Here is a 19380-nt window from a genome sequence, read left to right on the forward strand (position 1 = left end):
GTTTTTATTGTAGCTACCAAACGAGATCTGAGGTAGTCACGCCTTGCATCATGGGATATAGGGTTGCCTCGAGCTGGTAAAATTAGCTCTCGAGCTTAGCAAGTGCTGAGTCGGAGCCGAGGATCGGCTCTGAACCCATCCAGCAAGAAAGAAGGCGAGAGAAGATAACTAACATGGAACGTTATGGTAGGTACATAACTTCTAATTCTGTTCTATGAATACTTAAGAAAATGTTTTGATTTATCAGTTCATCAGAACAAGGATTTTTATTTGACATTTTTTCATATTTGCTAATATGAGAATTTCTGCACCTCTTATATGCCTCGTGTAAGACTGTTTTTTAGTCCATTGGTAAAAAGGGAAAAATAAATGAAAAGACACTTTGCTAGACTGGAGGAGTAGTCTAACATTCTTACAATACCCAAGTACTTGTTCTTTTATATGTACTTTATAACCATTATGAACTGTAATGCCTTTCTGTCTTTGTTAGTTGTTGTTGTTTGTCTTTCGGCTTTTCGGGTAGGGGTCGCCACAGCGGAACTCCGGTCCGCTAATGATTGGCAGTTGTTTTTTTTTTTTATGGTGTCTAGTTGCCAGCCTGATGCCCAACCTTCAACGAAGGCACGCCCATTCAACGCATTTCTTTCGAACACCCACTCGACCGCGGGGAGGACATGCAGACTCTACACAGAAGGCACTCCCAACCCAAGCTGAGAATCGAACGGGAGAACCTCTTGCTGTGAGGCAACAACGCTACCGCTGCACCACCATGGCTATATCTGTCTTTGTTAGTTATAGTATTTATTTTGTTTTGCTTATCTTTGTTAGCAGTAAAACGTTGTTTCGCTTTTCTCTTGGTTGTATACCCCAGGCTGAGACTGCATATGGTAAATTGAATTCCGTGCTCTTCCCTGGTCAACAAATAAATACACATGTAGCAGCCTAAATGCAGTACACAAATGCAGAATGTAACACCAGGAAAAGCTGTATACATTTTGAGGAGAGGATTATTGACAACTGTCCTGGAAAAATTTAGGGGGGTGACATTAAACTGGCAGGACTTTGTCAATAAATGGATAATGTGGATAAGCATTATGAGATAGGATGTTGAGAATTACTAGCATAAAACAGTTAGTTTATAAAACATAATTTTTGTGTGATGTCATTTAAGGACATAGGAAAAGGAGACAGTGCAAGGTGATAATACTGTATGTTGTAAATGCTACAAAAGTCACTAAAAGTTGAATATTTGGAATTCTTAAATAACAGGCTGGGGCTTAATAGACACTTTTACGTAATGTAGAAGGTGACCAGTGGCTTAAAATGTGTGAGAAGATTAAAGTTTGAAGTTAGTGAGAGGAAGGTTTAGGACAATGTTTCCAAAACTGGGGTCCATATGATAAATTCTAGGGGTCCGCGAGCTCACTTGCACCCACCTGGATTTCAGGCATCATCCACCACTGACCCTGTAAATGAAGAAAGTAAAGTTGGCTGCTCATCCACAATTTATTTAAAAAAAAAAAAAAAAGACAAGAAAGAAACTTCCCTGTTTGTGGTTGAGCAGCTTAATTTCCATGTTTGTGGCTAAGCAGCTGCTTGCCCTTAGTTTTTTTGAGAAAAAGGAACAACGTCCATGTTTGTGGCTTACGCTGAGCATCTGCTTATTTGCCCTGTGCTTTCTGCCAGCTGTTGGAACTTGGAGGGAAATTTAAACAACTGTCCTGTTCCCTCCAAGTAAGACAGGTCCTGTATTTATGTTGGTTGCTGTATGTGTATGGGTACGAGTTTGCTTTCTTTCCCTTTTGCTAGCTAGTAGAAATTACTGGAGAGCTGATGGTCCAGATGATCTTGTTGAAAGATCCTGAAAGTATTTTTTTTTTTTTAAATCAAAGCTTGAATAAGAAGCGGTGCCTGAGAGTAGTTGTAAACTGTCCAAATTTTCGCAGAATGTCCAGATGTTTGCCTTATTTGGTCTGTTTCTCATAAAATGGTGTTTTTCTGGCAAATCCCTAGCAAATCATTGAAGACTGAAGTCAGAAAATAATGGCAGACATTTGAGCTTTAGATTCCATATGCTTCAGAAAATTCATACCAATGCAAAACTTGTTCTATCAACTTTCTAAGTTTATAAGGGTAGTATTTAAAATGTGTCCTTAGTTTTGGCCTTTTGTTCCCCCCATTATGACAGGCTTTCTCCATATTTCTTGCACTGAAGATGTTCAGAGGTAGTGTGTGTGTGTGTGTGTGTGTGTGTGTGTGTGTGTGTGTGTGTGTGTGTGTGTGTGTGTGTGTGTGTGTGTGTGTGTGTGTGTGTGTGTGTGTGTGTGTGTGTGTGTGTGTGTGTGTGTGTGTGTGTGTGTGTGTGTGTTTGTGTGTCAGAGGGAAGGAGGCAGGTGTAGAGGTGTGTGTGTGTCAGTGGGAAGGAGACGTGTGTGTGTGTGTGTGTGTGTGTGTGTGTGTGTGTGTGTGTGTGTGTGTGTGTAAGATGGAAAGAGGTGTGTGTAAGAGGTAGGCAGCATACCCTTCAGTTGTCCAGGTTTTTGCAGAATTTCCAGATTTTTGCCTCATGCTTTTAGTGTGTTTCTAATAAAATTGTGTTTTTCAGGAAAATCCCTGGCACATCATTGAAGACTGAAGTAAGAAAATCTTGGCAGACATTTGAGCTTTAGACTTCAATATCCTTCAGAAAATTTGCACTAATGCAAAACTTGTGTTAACTTTCTAAGTTTGTAAGAGCAGTAATTAAAATGTGTCCTCAGTTTTGGCCCTCTGTCCCCCCATTATGGCAAGTGAAATTTTCACGAAATTTAGTTTCAAGTGCATTTTCAAGGAATTTTGACCTTCAAGGGAAGAGAAGTTTACTGCTTGCTGCTCATGATAAGTCTGTTTACAATGTGCAACTGTTTTGTTTAGCTAGCAAATTGTATCACTATTGTGGTACAGAATTTTGAAGCAATGTTAGTAGCACAACAGGTAGCATACTTGCATTTTAATGCAGAAGGCTGTGAGTTCTACTCCCACAGCATATTGATGGATTGCTGATACTATGTTGCATTTTCAGGTGGTGGGGTGCTGAAGTCCTGAATACGTCCTCCTTTGGGTGAGATGCCTCGTAACTATGAACCTGTTTTCAGTTTGCCATCCATGCAATATTACCAGCTTACCATTTTTTTAATGTAACATAAGTAGGCAATTTATTCTTCAAGGGCATCAGGTACTGAATTTGTAGATGAAACACTGAAATATAAAGTTGTTTGCTAGTAGCAACCTTTTCATTAGTTACAGAGCTCTTTAACATTTGATTATGTGGTTATTCAGATGACTTAATTCTGCAGAGATTGTGCATATTGACTGATATTTGTGGATTGTAATGACAGAAGTTTGAGTGACCTTTTATGGTTGAAATGTTCTGATTTGGGCAGTTTTGTCATTATTGGTTCATATGTTTGTTTCATTGCTTACTGGAAAAATGTGCAAAACTATACAATGTTAAGTTGTCAATCTCGCCTTCATTCTTGCTGGATGGGTTCGGAGCCGACCCTCGGCTCCGACTCAGCCTATACTAAAGCTCGAGAGCTATTTTTACCGGCTCGAGGCTACCCTATATCCCACAATGCTAGGCGCTAACTACCCAGATCTCGTTTGCCGCTTACAGCTGCGAGGTGCGTTTATTACCGGCTCTGCAGGTTAGATTTTATAATTCTTGAATTTCTCCCTTTTAGTCAGATTTTCAGTTATTTTTTTCTTAGCGACCATCCCATTAGCTTCCCTTCATAGCTAATCTCCCTTCCAGTCCCTCTTAATCCCTTAATTTCTTAACCCCTTGTTTGGTTAGAAGGTTAGGCTTTTTGGCCTATTCCCCTTTCTTTAAATTGTCAGTTTAAATTGTGGTGTGACTGACTTAGCTTGTTTTAAAGGGTGTCTGTGTCTGTGTGTGTGTGTGTGTGTGTGTGTGTGTGTGTGTGTGTGTGTGTGTGTGTGTGTGTGTGTGTGTGTGTGTATATTTTTGTACTTTTTAGGATGTCTAAAGACACCAGGGTCTCAGGCTTCAAGAAGTGTGACTCGTACTGTCAGAAAATGTTGCTGACAGACGGTCACATTTCTTGTGTTTATTGCCTGGGCCCTCTGCACCTGCAAGACTCTTGTTCTGTCTGTCATGCGTTCAGTCCCAAGAGTCCTGCAGGAACGCAGAAACAAGTTAATTTTGAGGGGCTTATTAAAGCCTGAAGGTTCCCCGACCAAGTCATCGTCGGGGAAGCCTTCGAAGCCATCCAAGCCGTCGGCTCTGTGTTGAGAGCCTTCGACTGGTGGTGCTCTGACTGCTGCTACATCGGTTCCGTCTGGAGCCGATGTTTCCAAGACACAAGTCTTCCTCATCAGCTCCGGCTGGAGTCGACGTTTCTCATACTCAGTCTTCTACATCGGCTCGAGCCGGAGCCGATGTTTCTAGGACTCAGTCGGCGCCGATAGTGGTGCCGGTGCTATCTGCCAGCCGTAAACGGTCCAGGTCTCCGTCCTTGGAATCTGTTCACTCTGCTCTGAGGTCTCCCTTACTCTCAGAGTGGAGCCATCAAACCCATTCCTCTAGGTCTTCCAGGCTCTCGGACCATGACCTTGAGAGGGTTGTTAGTAGGCTTCTTAAGTCTCAGGCACTAGCCCAGATGCTCCATAGCCCTTCTCAACAGACAGTGGCTATTCCCACCCCATCTTCGATTCCTCCCCCGACTCTTCCATTGAGTTCGGAGCCAGAGCTTGTGGGAGCTGTGGCCGTCGACACGTCGGAGCCGATACCTCACCTTTCGGCTCCGTCGTCGGCTCCGGTCTCTTCCATGGTCCCATCCTTGGAGGGATCCGGGCACATGGACTTCCTCATCGGCTCCGAGGGGGCGAGTGGCATCGGACCCTTGTCCGACCCCGTTCTCCCTCTTGGAGCTTCGGCGCTGGTAAGTTCGGCCCCGACATCGGCTTCGTAGCCGTCCCTATCGGTGCCGGGAGGGGTCCTTATCTCTTCGGAGTGGGGACCTTCTACCCTGCCTGATAGGGGCGCCTTCGAAGTCATGAGGAATGTGCTGGCCCCTGTGCCTGCTCCACGGTCGGCTCCCTCAGCTCCTTCCTCTGTAGTGCCTGCTGCGGTCTCTACCCACCCTCTCATTCCTGAGCGTAGAGATCCAACGCCTCAGGTTTCCCCATTGGGAATATCCTCCTCTTCCGAGGTTTCCCCTGATCCTTCAGGGGAACCCCCTCGGAAGAGAAAATGTAAGAGGAAGCATGTGGACTCCCCTGAGTCCATTACATTGGATACCGACTTGGATGAGTCGGAAGGGTCCCCACGGTCCCCCTCTGAGAATGTCTCTTTTTCAGACATCCTTGAGATCCTGAAGCAGAGGGGGAACTGGTCTACCCTTAATCCTTCCGAGGACGAGTCAGTTTACCTAGAGGCATTTGGCTCTTGCCCTTCCACCTCCTGGGTGTCTCCGCCCTTTGACCTCCTCATGGAAGTGGTGGCACGGAAGGTGTGGACTGCCCCTGATACGATGGAACCTACCCCACGGAGGCCTTCAAAATTCGTAACAGCTCCTTCGGACAAACAGTTTTTAGCCAAGGGTGTCCCGGTTGACACCATGGTGGTGGCTGCAGCCACTAAGAAGGAACTGGCTGATCCTTCAGTACTTGTCCATCCTCCTAGCAAGGAGTCTAGGACTATGGATAGGTACGGCAAGCGGATGTTTTCTTCATCGACCTTTGTCATGCGGTCGCTGAATTGTGTGTGCCACTTCACCTGCCTTCAAAGAGACATGCTCAAAGAAGTTTGTGAGGTCTTACAGGATCCAACAGCTGCGGGGTCTCCGGACAAAATAAACTCCCAGCTGGCAACCCTGAATTCCACTGTCACTCCGATGGGGCGAGTAGGGCTGCAGGCACAGGCGTGGCCTTACGGCGTCATGCCTGGATGTGGCTTTGTAACTTTGCAGAACCCTTTAAGGCGTCCTTCACTAACTCCCCCTTTGACGGCTCAGCTTTGTTTGGACCTCAGGTGAAGGATACCTTGACCCGATGCGAGCAAGAAGGCAAGACTCTCTCTGCCGTGGGAGTCTGTTTTTCCACCCCGTCTAGACCATACCCTAAGGGTCAGAAGGGTGGAAAAATGTTGTTCCGTAAACCACAAGAGGTCGCGCCTGATGCAAGAGGTCAGTTCCCCTCTAGAGGCGGGGGGGGACAATAACAGACGCCACCCTAAGGGCAGAGGAGGTCTGCAAAATCAGGGTAACAGAGAGTCTCTTTCTGACAAACCCTTCCAGCATCCCTGAGAAGCTGCCCGCCTTTGGAGGCACTCGGGGGAAGGTTATCACTGTACCCAGAAGCCTGGCTTTCACTCACCCAAGACAAATGGGTACAGTCGATTATATCCGAGGGTTACAAAATTCCTTTTATCCACACCCCAACTCAGCCAAAAGGACCCCTCCCAGACGTTCCACCCAGTCTAAGGGAACAAGCAGTACTAGAAATATCAAAACTGCTAACAAAAAGAGCCATCCAGCCAGTCCCAGCAGACCAACAAGTTCTTTTTGGTACCAAACAAGACAGGGGACTGGAGACCAGTATTGGATCTCGGCAGACTAACCAAGTCTGTAAGAAGAACGAAGTTCCGGATGATCATACTACAGTCCATTCTACCCTTTCTGGGTCAGGACGATTGGATGTGCTCTGTAGACCTTCAGGATGTGTACTACCACATCAAGATGCACAGATGCTCCAGGAGGTTTCTCCGCTTCCGGCTGGGAGCCAGTCACTATATCAGTTCAGAGCCCTGTCCTTTGGTCTCACTACAGCCTCCCGAGTGTTCACCAAATGCATGGCAGCGGTTACGGCTTATCTGAGGCGTCAATGATTCCAGGTGTTTCCATACCTAGACGACTGGCTCCTCACTGCCACCACCAGGCATCAGCTTCTCCTATCCAGAGATTACACCATTCATACTTGCAAAGGGCTAGGTATCTCCATAAATTTCGAAAAGTCTGCCTTGTCAGTCTATTACTTTCATAGGCGCCACCTTGGACACAGTCCGGCTCTCCACAAAACTAACTGAGCAAAGAGTTCTAGATATTCGCAGGCATGTTCACATCCTCCTTCAGAACAACAAAATCCAGGCCAGGTTTGTCCTGAAGGTATTAGGTCTCATGGCGGCAGCCATTACTCTACTTCCCCTAGCTCGCTTTCATATGCAGATCCTTCAGTGGATGCTTTTTTCCCAGTGGTCCTTTCAACAGCTTCCAATGTCACACAACATTTTAATAACCCTGTCTTGCAAGAAACACCTTTCTTGGTGGATGGTCTCCCCTCAAGTCCTTCAAGGCAGACCATTTGTTCCTTCTCCCCAGTCGCCACGGTGACAACGGCTGCCTCCCTGATCGAGTGGGGGGGGGGGCATTTTCAGGGCAGGACGGTCCAGGGCACATGGCAACCTTTCGAGTGCACCTGCACATAAATGTCTTTGAGATGAGAGCAGTACTTTTAGCGTTGCAAGCCCTTCAGGACTCTCTTCCCATCGGGACTATTGCAGTTCAGACAGACAATATGTCCGTAGTGTGGTACATCAACAAGCAGGGCGGAACCAAGTCCTATCCCTTATGTAGAGAGGCACTCAGACTTTGGCAGTGGGCGATCTCCTCTCAGCAGTTTTTGATAGCAACTAACATCCCCGGGAAGTCCAACATCATAGCGGACAGGTTGAGCAGAGCCATTCTCATGCCACACGAGTGGTCTCTCAAACAAGCAGTAGTGGAAGAAATTTTTCAGAAATGGGGTCGACCTTGCTGCGATCTTTTTGCAACACCTCAAAACAGCAAGTGCCATGACTTCTTCACCCTCTTCCCTCTTCTTGGCCACCCCCCCAGAGACGCTCTAGTCCACGATTGGCCCCGGGGACTTCTGTATGCCTTTCCCCCTTTCCATTAATCACTCAATTGATTCAGAAAGCTTCTGCCGTGAGAGCCACCATGATCCTCATTGCTCCTTACTGGCCTCGACAGATATGGTTTCCGTTCCTGCATCATTACCTCTTGGGGCAGCCCTGGCATCTGGACCCAGTGCCAGATCTCTTGACCCATCAGTCGGGACAGCTGCACCACTCCCTCCAATCTCTCCACCTCACAGCTTGGTTGCTCCAATTCCAACCCTAGCCAGGCTTCCCCTTATTTCCCATTCTGTGCATGACATACTTATAGCTTCCCTAAAGTCATCTACCAAAGGATTTATGCCAGCAAGTGGAAGCGTTTTTCCTTCTGGGCAGGAGCTAGAAATATGGATCCTTTTACTGCCCCTATCCAATCAGTCCTAGACTTCCTAGCCGAACTGTTTCACTCAGGGTCTTCTTCCTCCACCATCAGAGTACAGTTAGCGGCTATTTTGAACTTTCATGTAGGCTTTTCGGACTCCAGTATCATGTCCCATAAGCTTTGTAAAACCTTTCTTAAAGGTATCTTTTTGCTTAAGCTCCCAATCAGAGACCCCCCACCGCAGTGGGACTTAAATTTGGTTCTAACTTCCTTGATTCTTCCCCCCCTTTGAACCTGTGGCTTCCTGCTTCTTGAAATTGCTCTCTTGGAAGACTCTTTTTCTAGTTGCCATAACATCTGCGAGAAGAGTATCAGAACTTCATGCCCTTTGCAATTGTCCACCTTATCTAGTTTTCCATAAAGACAGAGTGTCCCTCAGGACTAACCCGTCCTTTTTACCCAAGGTTTCTTCTGAAGCGAATCTAAACCAGACTATCGATCTCCCAGTTTTCTTCCCCAACTACTCCAACAGAGCAGAACAAAGGCTGCATTTTCTGGACGTTCATCGTCAGCTCTGCTACTATCTGGATAGAACCAAGCATGCTAGGAAATCTGAGCAGCTCTTCCTATCTTATGCGGCAGGGAAGAAAGGCCTTCCAGTTTCCAAAATAACCCTTTCTAGATGGCTGGCCTCTGTGATTACTTTCATCTATGACCTTAGACGCCAAAAGCTACCGTCAAGGCTCAGGGCTCACTCAACTAGAGCATTAGCTACGTCAATAGCTTTTCAGGCTAGATTATCTATAGATTCCATTTGTGCGGCAGCCACATGGGCCTCTCCTCATACCTTTATCTCTCATTACAAATTAGACATGGCCTCCCGAAGCCGGGCAAATTTTGGTTCCACCGTTCTCAAGAGTCTGTTCCGATGAGCCACCCAGGGTGAAGGTGCTAGGGACGCGGTCCCATCCAGCAAGAATGAAGGCGAGATTGACAACTTAACATTGAGAAGTTATGTACCTACCATAACGTTCCATGTTAGTTTTCTTCTTCTCGCCTTCTATCTTGCGTCCCACCCCTCATCCCCCTAGCCTGGACAGACCTAAGGATCCTTGGGTGTCTTCTTTCTGCCTCAGTATTAGCCCCCTTGGCTATCCTTACTGGTAGCTTTAGGTTTAGGTGACTTACGAGTGAGGTTTCCTCTTCTCCTTATTTTGGAGATCAGAACTGCTATGGTTTCAGCTATCAAATGAGATCTGGGTAGTTAGCGCCTAGCATTGTGGGATATAGGGTAGCCTCGAGCCGGTATAAATAGCTCTCGAGCTTTAGTATAGGCCGAGTCGGAGCCGAGGGTCGGCGCTGAACCCATCCAGCAAGAAAGAAGGCGAGAAGAAGACAACTAACATGGAACGTTATGGTAGGTACATAACTTCTCATTTAAAACACACTCTACCAACTGGTGTCGTATTATACAAGAGATATAATTGAATTATTGTATATTAAAATGTAATTATACAGCAGGAAGGTGAATCAAAAAAATTTTGCATGGTCCTAAAAATGTTCACAAGGGATCTATGCTTTGAAAACAGCCCAAAAGTAAACTTAATCCACCACTGGTCAGATACATTTTCTTTGAATGTGGTTTTCAGTGCTGTTTTAGTGAATGTGAGTTTCAAAGGCAGAGCAGTTTTAATGCTAAGTCTGTTTTCATTGTGAGACTGTATTGCTTTGTTTAGCTTTAAAACGGCTATCAGTATTTGTGCTATAAAATTTGAAATAAAAGTTTTAAATTAAATCCAAATATCTGTAATCATTGTAGAAGTAAAGCAGAAAACAGTATGCACACTGAGAATTTTGAACAGTGTTTATTTGCACTGGGGAGAAATAGCCAAGTAACAGAACACTGAAATGGCTGTGTGGCGGGAGGGTATTATTTGGGGGAGTTGGGGAGGTTGATCCAAACATAATGTATGTGCATTGCCACCTATAGGGGTCCACTAAAATATTTCATTTATAAAAGGGGTCGTCCAGCTTGCAAAGTTTCAGAACCACTGGTTTAGGAGAAATTTAAGAAAGTGTCTTTTTAACAGAGAAGGTAGCGGCTGTTGGAACAGTCTTCCAGAAGAGGTTTCTGTGCCAAAGCAGCTGTTGAATTCAAAAATATGTGAGGCAAATACAAGTAACGTCACAACAGATGTGGTGGGAGATGTTAACTTTAAACTGCAGCCTCTCAAATCAGTATGAAAATTGGCAGACCGAGTAGGTTAATTGAAAAGTAAAGTTTGTATTTGTGTCCAATGAGTGTAGGCACAAAAGCTGAAAATATAAAAAATGTGTGTTTGCTTGTATTGATTTATGGAACTACACAAGGATTGAGCTACAGTTAATTGACACTAGAAAGTCAGCATGCTGAATAAATTGGAGCAGGGGGTGATGGCAAAAGGAAACAACCAGTTTGTCTAAATGATGGTAGTGTCACTGAAAGTGTTTTTCCAAAATAAGATGTAGGATTAGGGTTAACATGTATTACTAGCTAATGCATGCTAACTGTAATGCTAGCCCTAACTTTGCACATACTTTAGAAAAAACATTTCTGTAACACTACCACTAAACAAGACACTTGAATAGTCAGTCACACAGGTGCCAACACACTTATTCAACACTAATTCTTTTCCCTTACTTAGCGTTTACTCTAACCCTACCCATGTACACTCAGACAAACACTACCACCCTCAGTGTATCTGTTAGTTTTCTCATTAGTATCCAGCCTTAGCATACTTGCATGCATTACATTTTCCATCATTCCAATATCCACCTTAGAACTCAAATAACATGTTTTTTGCATTGTATCTTTGTTTTCTGATCTGTTTCAGTGCGTCAAAGTCATTCCAGAGGCTTCTTTTACAATTTTAATGGGTTCCCTCAAAATGGCAGATGATGAAGGCCTCCCTTGGTAATGGGATCTTGTTTCTTGCTTTTATTCTTTCTTCTCAGAATACATTTAACTCTTCTTTATATGAGTCATGCTAGACATAAGGAAGTGGTGTTTTCTCATACCATTAAGCTAGAATAGCAGGACTGTGAAGCACTGTCATCTAACACACCTTCTACAACAGAGCTACTTCGATGTTTCCCTGTCTGAGTCTCATCCATGTGTCTGTCAGAGCTTGTTCTCTGCTTTAAATAGCCATTATCTATTTCTAGCAAAGTAAAGTAGGTAAGTAGCAGGCTTTTATAAAGGGATTCTCTTGTAGTTCTAAAAGAATTGACAGACCTTCCCTCACATTCTCATGCTGAGATGCGAAAACTCTCATTGCAGTAAATGATCCTTGCTGTACATTTACAGGTGTCAAGTAGTACGACTCCAAATTAAGTCTTTCTGCTACTTCTCAATGCCTTCAGTGGGAAGTTTTTTTTCCTGTCAAATAAATGATGCAGAATTAAAATGTGCTTCACTTGTTCCTTAATTATTTCTGTCATGTTCACACCCCTACTTTTTTTTTCTATTTCATATTTATTTATACTTTGGTAACCAGGAAAGTGAACTGGTCCCAGGACCCTTTTCAGCCACAACTGAGGTTACATTAGCAAAGGTAATAACAAGTAATAAATGCACTTGGCAATACAAAGAAAAAAGTGACAAAGACATTGACAAAGATTGCATGTGCAATACATAGCCAGTGTGTGACAGTGAATAAGTAAAATATTAAGCAACATTTACTAGAATGTATACATTAATAATGCTTAACTTTACTGTATTAAGTTTAGTATAAGTAATAAATTGTATGCACCCATATTGCGCGCACACACACACACACACACACATATATATATATATATATATATATATATATATATAAATATTGTGTTTGCGTATAAATGTGTGTATGTGTGTGTGCGTGTGTCTGTGTATATATATAGTGTGTGTGTGTGTGTGTGTGTGTGTGTGTGTGTGTGTGTGTGTGGATATAATGTGTGTGTATGTATATAACGTGGATGTGTACAAAAACATGTGAGAGAGTGTGTGTGCATGTGTGTGTATAACAGAAAACTAGGTTATATGTCTGTGTGTGTACTTCATGTCCTTTAAAGAAAAACACATCAAAATGGAAATTTTATGTAAGTGTATGTGTTTGTCTACACATAAAAACACACACACATATGTATTAAATGTGAAAAAGCAACCTTAAAAGCAGGAAAACTGCAGCACCAAGAAGACATCACTTTGGGACAAGAATGTGATGTAAAAGAACTTGAGTAAGAGGAAATGTATAAATATTTGGGAATTGTTGAAGGATCAATAATAAAACAACAAATGCGAATAAAACTTAGTGAGGAATATTTTAGAAGACTTAAATTAATCCTGAAAATAACATTGACATCGAGAAACAACATTCAAGCTATAAACCAAGTTGCTGTTCCCGTCCTAACTTATAGTTTTGGAGTGATTGACTGGCCCCAAAATATGGATCGATTAGACAGGAAAACAAGAAGGATGCTTCATGCTCATCAGTTGATTTATAAAAATCAGTTAATACCCAGATTATATATTCCGTGTTCTGAAGGGAGGGATGGGCCTCTTTGAAATTGATTACATATATAAATCTGCAGTAGTGGGACTGCACACACATCTGCTGACCTCATAAGACCCAAACGTAGTGAAAGTTTGGAAACATGAGGAGAAGAAATCTAAGATGACTTCTCTACTTAATTTAGCAGAAGCATATTGGCATCTAGCAGGAATGGAAATCAAACCAGAAGTAAATACAAATCAGGCAGCAACGGAATGTGCCAAAAAACAAAAGAAAGAATGTAAGGTGAAGGACCAGATAAGAAGGCAAGAAATGTGGAAAATCCACAAATATAGTTGCAAGTATTGAAAATGTCAGGAAGAACTTCATGTTGATCAGGATCGAACGCAGGAATGGTTAAGGAGAGGCAAATTCAAACCAAGAGATGAAAGGTTAATATTGCTGGCCTAAGACAGTGGGCTATGTACATGTTGATTTATAAAGTCCATTGAACATGTGGGAGAAACAGACAAATGTAGGTTTTATAAAACAGAATTGGAAAATGTTGCACACCACATTGCTGGTTGTGACATATTAATGGCAGAAGGACTGTGTACCGAAAGGCATAATAATGTGGCAAGACTGTTACACTGGGGATTGTGCAAACATTATGGTATTGGAAGTGGATGAAAAACACTGGAAACATGAGCCACAAAGCATCATAGAAAATTATGGTTTATATCACATGGGATCACCCATTACCAACTGTTCAAAAGACAGATGCTATAAAACTGGATATAGTGGTCCATGAAAAGAAGACTAAAGTAGCATTGATCATTGAAATTGCCGCACCCAATGACTACAGTGTCTTGCATACAGAGAGACACAAAGTCATAAAATATCAGGATTTGTAGGCAGAAATGAGAGCAATATGGAAGAAAGATACCCAGACAGTTCCAATAGTAGTAGGAGCAACGGGTCTTGTAAAAAAGAATCTACAATCATAATTAGATACGTTACCAATACATGTAACCCTGTAAGAATTGCAGGAGTCATTACTGGGCACATTGTAGGTGCTGCAAAGAGCACTTATGGCTGACATCAAAGTTAGAAACAATACTAATTTCGGGAACTTTAATTGTACTGTGAGTTAGGAATGGAGTCCATTCCCGTCATGGTATTAGAAACCCAAAAGACTTGGAGAAATTAAAAAATATATAGATATATGCATGTAAAAGTAGGGTAGCAGTACATTTAAGTGGCATAAAGTGTAAACATACTAGGAGTGCTCTCTTTAAACATAAAAGTGAACATACATCTGCTAATTTTGTATTTGTAGGTATAGATTGTTTGTGGAGCACTAATCTGTCTGAAGCTAATAAACACACTTTTTTATATAAGAAGGAAATATTCTGGATCATAAATTTGGGAGCACTGTACAAACCTGGTTTGAACAAACACTATATGTATAATAATGTTGCTTTAAAAGTGTGACTCTTAATTTTCTTAGAGTTTTAGGAGGTTTTTGTAATGAAAAAAGAGGGATTTATTCAATATGTATTCTTTAATATATATTAAAATGAAAATGTGATTTTGTCCTATGACTTTAAGAAATGGGTATATAAATGATTGTACTACAAGGGACTGTATTATTCCACTGAAGACGCCAGGGGGGCGAAACCGGTTTGGAGTTTCTTGTTTGATGTGACTGTTTGTCGGCCAAGGGCACTTGCCTGAATAAATACTGCTGAAAGTAATACCTAGACTTTTATTTTTATTTTTACTTCATTATTTGCGGTATTTGTGAACTTTAGTGGTGCTGGACATTTGCTGTGGTGTCTTATGTATTGGTATAGTCTGAGCACACTGTGAGCCTATGTGCACCAGAAGGTTGTTGGAATATATATATATATATATATATATATATATATATATATATATATATATATTATATGTGTGTGTATAAGATGTATATAGCATGCAGAATACTATGTCAGATGCAGCACTTTGTTTAAATGCACTTTTCTGACTGGGTGTGTACGTGTGTGTGCATTTAAACACAGTTTATTACTTCTGATTTCCTTTTCTTAATGTTTTAAATGCAAGAGCACATAGTAAACATGCACTAAAGTAAATTTAGCTGTATATTATGGTTGCCATCAATGGTTACATTTCCTTTGTGGACTACAAAATGCTCATACACTTTTAATGTGAGGATTGACTCAAAGTCAGTGGGAATCTCTTACCATAGATCTCTGTGTACTAGATATGCATCACCCTCTGAGAGGATGTCACAAAAAGCATAAAAGACTTTCTTATGAACATTATTGGTGCACCTAGTCTATAGGGCTGCCACTTGCCTCTCTTTCTGCAGTTCTGTTCTATGTGTGTGTGTATGTGTGTGTGTGTGTGGGGGGGGGGGGGGGCTTGAAAATGGTAAATGTGTTGATACTTCACAAGAAAAAAATATTTTTCGACTTCTCTCTAAATGTCTGAGAAATTTTTGATACTACATTTAAGTTATTTTAACATATAAACTGTTATAAATAACTAATATTTAAAGCTTAGCATTTCAGTACTGTGTTGCTGCTTATGTAAATTTATCAGGTGACAACTGTTTTTAAACTCCTGACTGATCTAATTGCTTTGTTTTGCTATGAAAGGAGAGTATTAAGTTCTCCTCTCTGCAATAAAAACGGAAAATAGTTCCACAGCTTTCTTTTTTTTATGTCATCTGCTGTGTTCCTGACATTAGTTGGATTAATTGCCCATCTTAAGATTGACAGCAGTACCTGGCAGGTTGAACTATAGATTTAAGTGTGTCTATGATACATCATGCAGATAGAAATTCCTCTGGAAAGAATGTGAGAAGTTAAGCTTAAAAAAGTAGGTAGGCTTTCCCTTCCTATGATTCCAGTGCAAGGAAGTAAAAGTTTTGAAAAGTACAAGCAGGTTTCTGGCTACACAATACTGGAACCATATTCTTGGGAGAAAAAAAAAACCTAAGGATTAAGTTAAACTGTTGGAGAGGGTGGAGGTTTCCTTTAATGCTCAATGAAAAATACACTCGACTGATTTCAATGTCATTCACTCTGTTGATGAACTGAACATTTGACAGAGTGACTAACACATACACACACATATGTTATGTGTGTGTGTGTGTGTGTGTGTGTGTGTGTACATAAATATTCAGCAACAACTCCTATAAAGATCCAACCTAGCTAGATTGTTCATTGTGTAATACCTTCAACCTCCAGTATTAGAAGCCCATGGGGGTGTATGCAAATCACCCCTTAAGGACATGTCAGTGTTTCAGCTGTATGGCTTCTGGATGCCCGTAGCATTTTACTTTTAAGTTTTTAATTCTTTTGGGTACATTCAGCCCAACAAAGCCAAACAAAATAAAGATGAAACACTGGTATGTCCTTAAAATGTCATTAGCCTATAATTGCTACCTATTGTTATCCTATCACCCCACTAAAATTCTCGAGAAATGTATGTACTCTGAGCATATGAAACATATAACCAAACACAACCTGCTCTCCAACACCCAGCACGGTTTCAGGCCCAAACACAATACTACTACTACTACTGCCTTCCTCACCTTCAACAACATAGTAACCCAATACAGAAATGTGGGCAGCCTTGTTTCTTCACTTTTCCTTGACCTTTCTAAACCATTTAACACAGTGTCCCACCAAAAGCTCCTCTCTGAACTTGCAACAGTAGGTCTCACTTACCCCTCCTTCTCCTGGTTTCAGTTATTTATGCAGTTGTCAGCAAGCAACTAAATGGCACCAAAACCTTTCAGCATTTCAACTAGTCTCTGTTGGTGTTCCAAAAGGGTCAGTACTCGGCCCCCCCTTTTATTGTAACCGGGTTTGTTTTAACATACATTTTCTGATGGATTTGAAGTACTCAAATGTATGTCATTATATACTGACTTCAGTCCTCAGACCATCCCAGTGATTTGGAAGGAAACCACACATTTTATGAGGAACAGACCAAAAATATGAGCCAAAAATCTGGACAGTTGAGCAGTGATTTTTAAGCATGTGAAGCAGTGTTAATATTTTGGTTGGCGTGAACATTGGCTGTAGATGATTGTCACTGTTGAGGTGACACCCCAACCTCAATTGCAAACATAGGAAAAAGGGGGTGTGGATGGATGGATTCTTCTCTGCAGCTCTGTACTGACCTGATGGTTGTGTATTGTAGGTACAAGCTTATGGTCCAGGTTTGGAAAGAACTGGCTGCACAGTGAACAAACCAGCAGAATTTACAGTTGATCCTAGAAATGGTGGGAAAGCATCTCTGAAGCTTTATACACAGGTACGAAGTGGGTTCCAATTTGAGCCAATACATGCTCTTTGTCAGCCATTTTACTAACCTCTGTGCTGTTCTTACAGGATGCAAGTGGAAACCCTGTTGAAAACCAGACAGTGCTCAAGAGTGATGGAACATATGCCTGCTCATACACACCGACCAAGGCAATGAAGCACACTGTTGCTGTCGCTTGGGGTGGTGTCAACATACCAAATAGCCCATTTAGGGTAAGTTTCTGAGCAAGAAAACAAAAAAGGGGCATATATAATGTTAAGGGCATGTACATTGTTTAATGCTTTGACGACCAAATTTTCTGCTGTCATAGCTAGGTAATGGCATATTTATTTGGTATTGTATATAGACTCATGTAGTTAATAGTGAGAGAGATTACAGCCCTGATGAACCTCTCAGAGGTTGTCCCAGTCCATTTCTCATTATGTGAGATCTCCTGTTCGTCTGTGATAAGATCTTGGAACTTCACGTAAGGAGCAAAGAGGGTTGTCTGTCTCATCTTTGTGTCTGTCATCTTAAGTGCTGACTTAAGGTTTATTTTATTTCCTTGAATGTGCAGACTATATAGTGAATGTAGACAAAGGACTTAACTGTGAGAATCAGCTTTGTTATCAATAAATAAAAGAGGGCTTGCGAGATTGTCTTACTTAACAAATATCTAGTAGGAGTCTCAGGGATGCAGTGCAAATGTCGGTGATGGTCCCCTCATCCACTAAGTAGATATGAGAAAAACTTTCTATGGCTTATCCTTCTAATGACTAGATGAAACTTTTCTAGGATTCCCTTGGGATCTAGTAGAGTTATTAAGTGCAGACATTCCTTCAGTGATCATAGATAACAGTAATGATACTAATTCTTAATTTCTGCATGCATTATTGCTTGTCCTAAAATTTACTTAGTGAAATTGTCTTCTGGCAGGCTACATATATAAATTAGTCTCCTTGTTTATGAGGTGGTGGTGCCCATGTCCATCCTGGACCGAGGAAGTCAGTATTAGCTACCATAGACCCTTAGCTCAGTGAACTTCACTCGCATAATCACCTAACCATTAACAGTTTGGGCAGCTTGGGATAAGTATGGCTAGCCTTGTAAGGGGTCTGGGGCCATTAACCTAGTAACCTCCTATGAACATGTGTTTAATTTCATCTCAGTGTTTGCCTGTAATATTTCCACTTTTTTATTCTAATTATTTTGATGAATTTGGTTAGTAAATAGAGTTAAATTGGTATCTGAAAAGCTGCAGCTTTGTTCACGTCCAACCATTCCTTTGTTTACTACATAGGCAAATAAATAAGTGAAACTTTCTCCGTCTAACAAGATTCCCAAGAGTTTCACCTGTTAGGCTCCTGTAGGAGCTGGTGAGGGGTGATGTGAGTGACTGGTTGCTAATGGCTTACCCATCCTAGGGAGAGAAAGGTGACTGTGGCAAACATCTAGTGGTGGTGTGTAAACATAGAACTTAAGTCTGTTGAGCTCACACTGCCATGTGTAAGTCACACAGTGAACCAGGGGGAAATTCAGCATGAGGAGGAATAGTTCTCCTCTGATGAAAGCTATAGTGAAGCATTGAAGTGGCACCACAGGAGAGGGGGTGTTCACTAGTGGAGAGGGTAGACCAGCAAGCTGGCCTACTCCCTACCATCCAACTTTCACCAAAGTGGATGAGCTGGGGGGGGGGAGGGGTTCCCTACCAGGAATGTATGAGCCATAGAGTTGTCACATCTCTTGGGTATTTCCAGCTCCCACTACTGTGGAATGGGATAATTGGATGTGGGCAGAGGAGCCATCTGGCTCAATCCTACAGGAGGTGGTGAAAAAAACAATCCTAAATTGTTTTACAAAAGTGGTGTTACATCCACCATAGACCAGTACATATATTTTCCTTTTCTCTTCAATAGTCCCAGGACTTAAACAAGAAAAATTTCCAGTCTGTATGTGTGATATTATTTCAGTTGCTAGCAGGCATTTTCTAAAGCTTCCTGAAAGGTTGACTCAAGATTTGTTTCTGTTTTTGAGAAGAGCAGAGAACCTATTCCTTTTTTTTGCAGACTTCATCTAATGGCAGGCACATTGCATTGTTTTGTACTACCCGAGAAAGAAAATGCCATATTTGTCTTCTAGAAGAAAGGCAACATCAGTGATCTGTTTTCAGGAGTGTTCTCACTGTGGACTTTTTTTATATATAGTTATTATTTCAAGTTCAGATGTTCAACTGCTTTGACAAGCTAGATCCGTGGAGGATGCTTTTTGACCTC

General features: G+C 41.9%; 1 protein-coding gene across 3 annotated transcripts in view; it reads left to right on the top strand.

The window, feature by feature from the left end:
* FLNB (filamin B) overlaps positions 1-19380 on the top strand; it is a 4683119-nt gene that overhangs the window by 2894319 nt on the left and 1769420 nt on the right. For all 3 annotated transcript variants that reach the window (XM_044078790.1, XM_044078788.1, XM_044078789.1), the window contains exons 14-15: positions 17006-17119; positions 17197-17340. In XM_044078790.1, the coding sequence (XP_043934725.1) occupies positions 17006-17119; positions 17197-17340 (258 nt within the window). The remainder of the gene's footprint in view (positions 1-17005; positions 17120-17196; positions 17341-19380) is intronic.

This window comes from Protopterus annectens, chromosome 7.part1, assembly GCF_019279795.1.
Source record: "Protopterus annectens isolate FY-2018-M chromosome 7.part1, PAN1.0, whole genome shotgun sequence".
Lineage (NCBI taxonomy): Eukaryota > Metazoa > Chordata > Ceratodontiformes > Protopteridae > Protopterus > Protopterus annectens.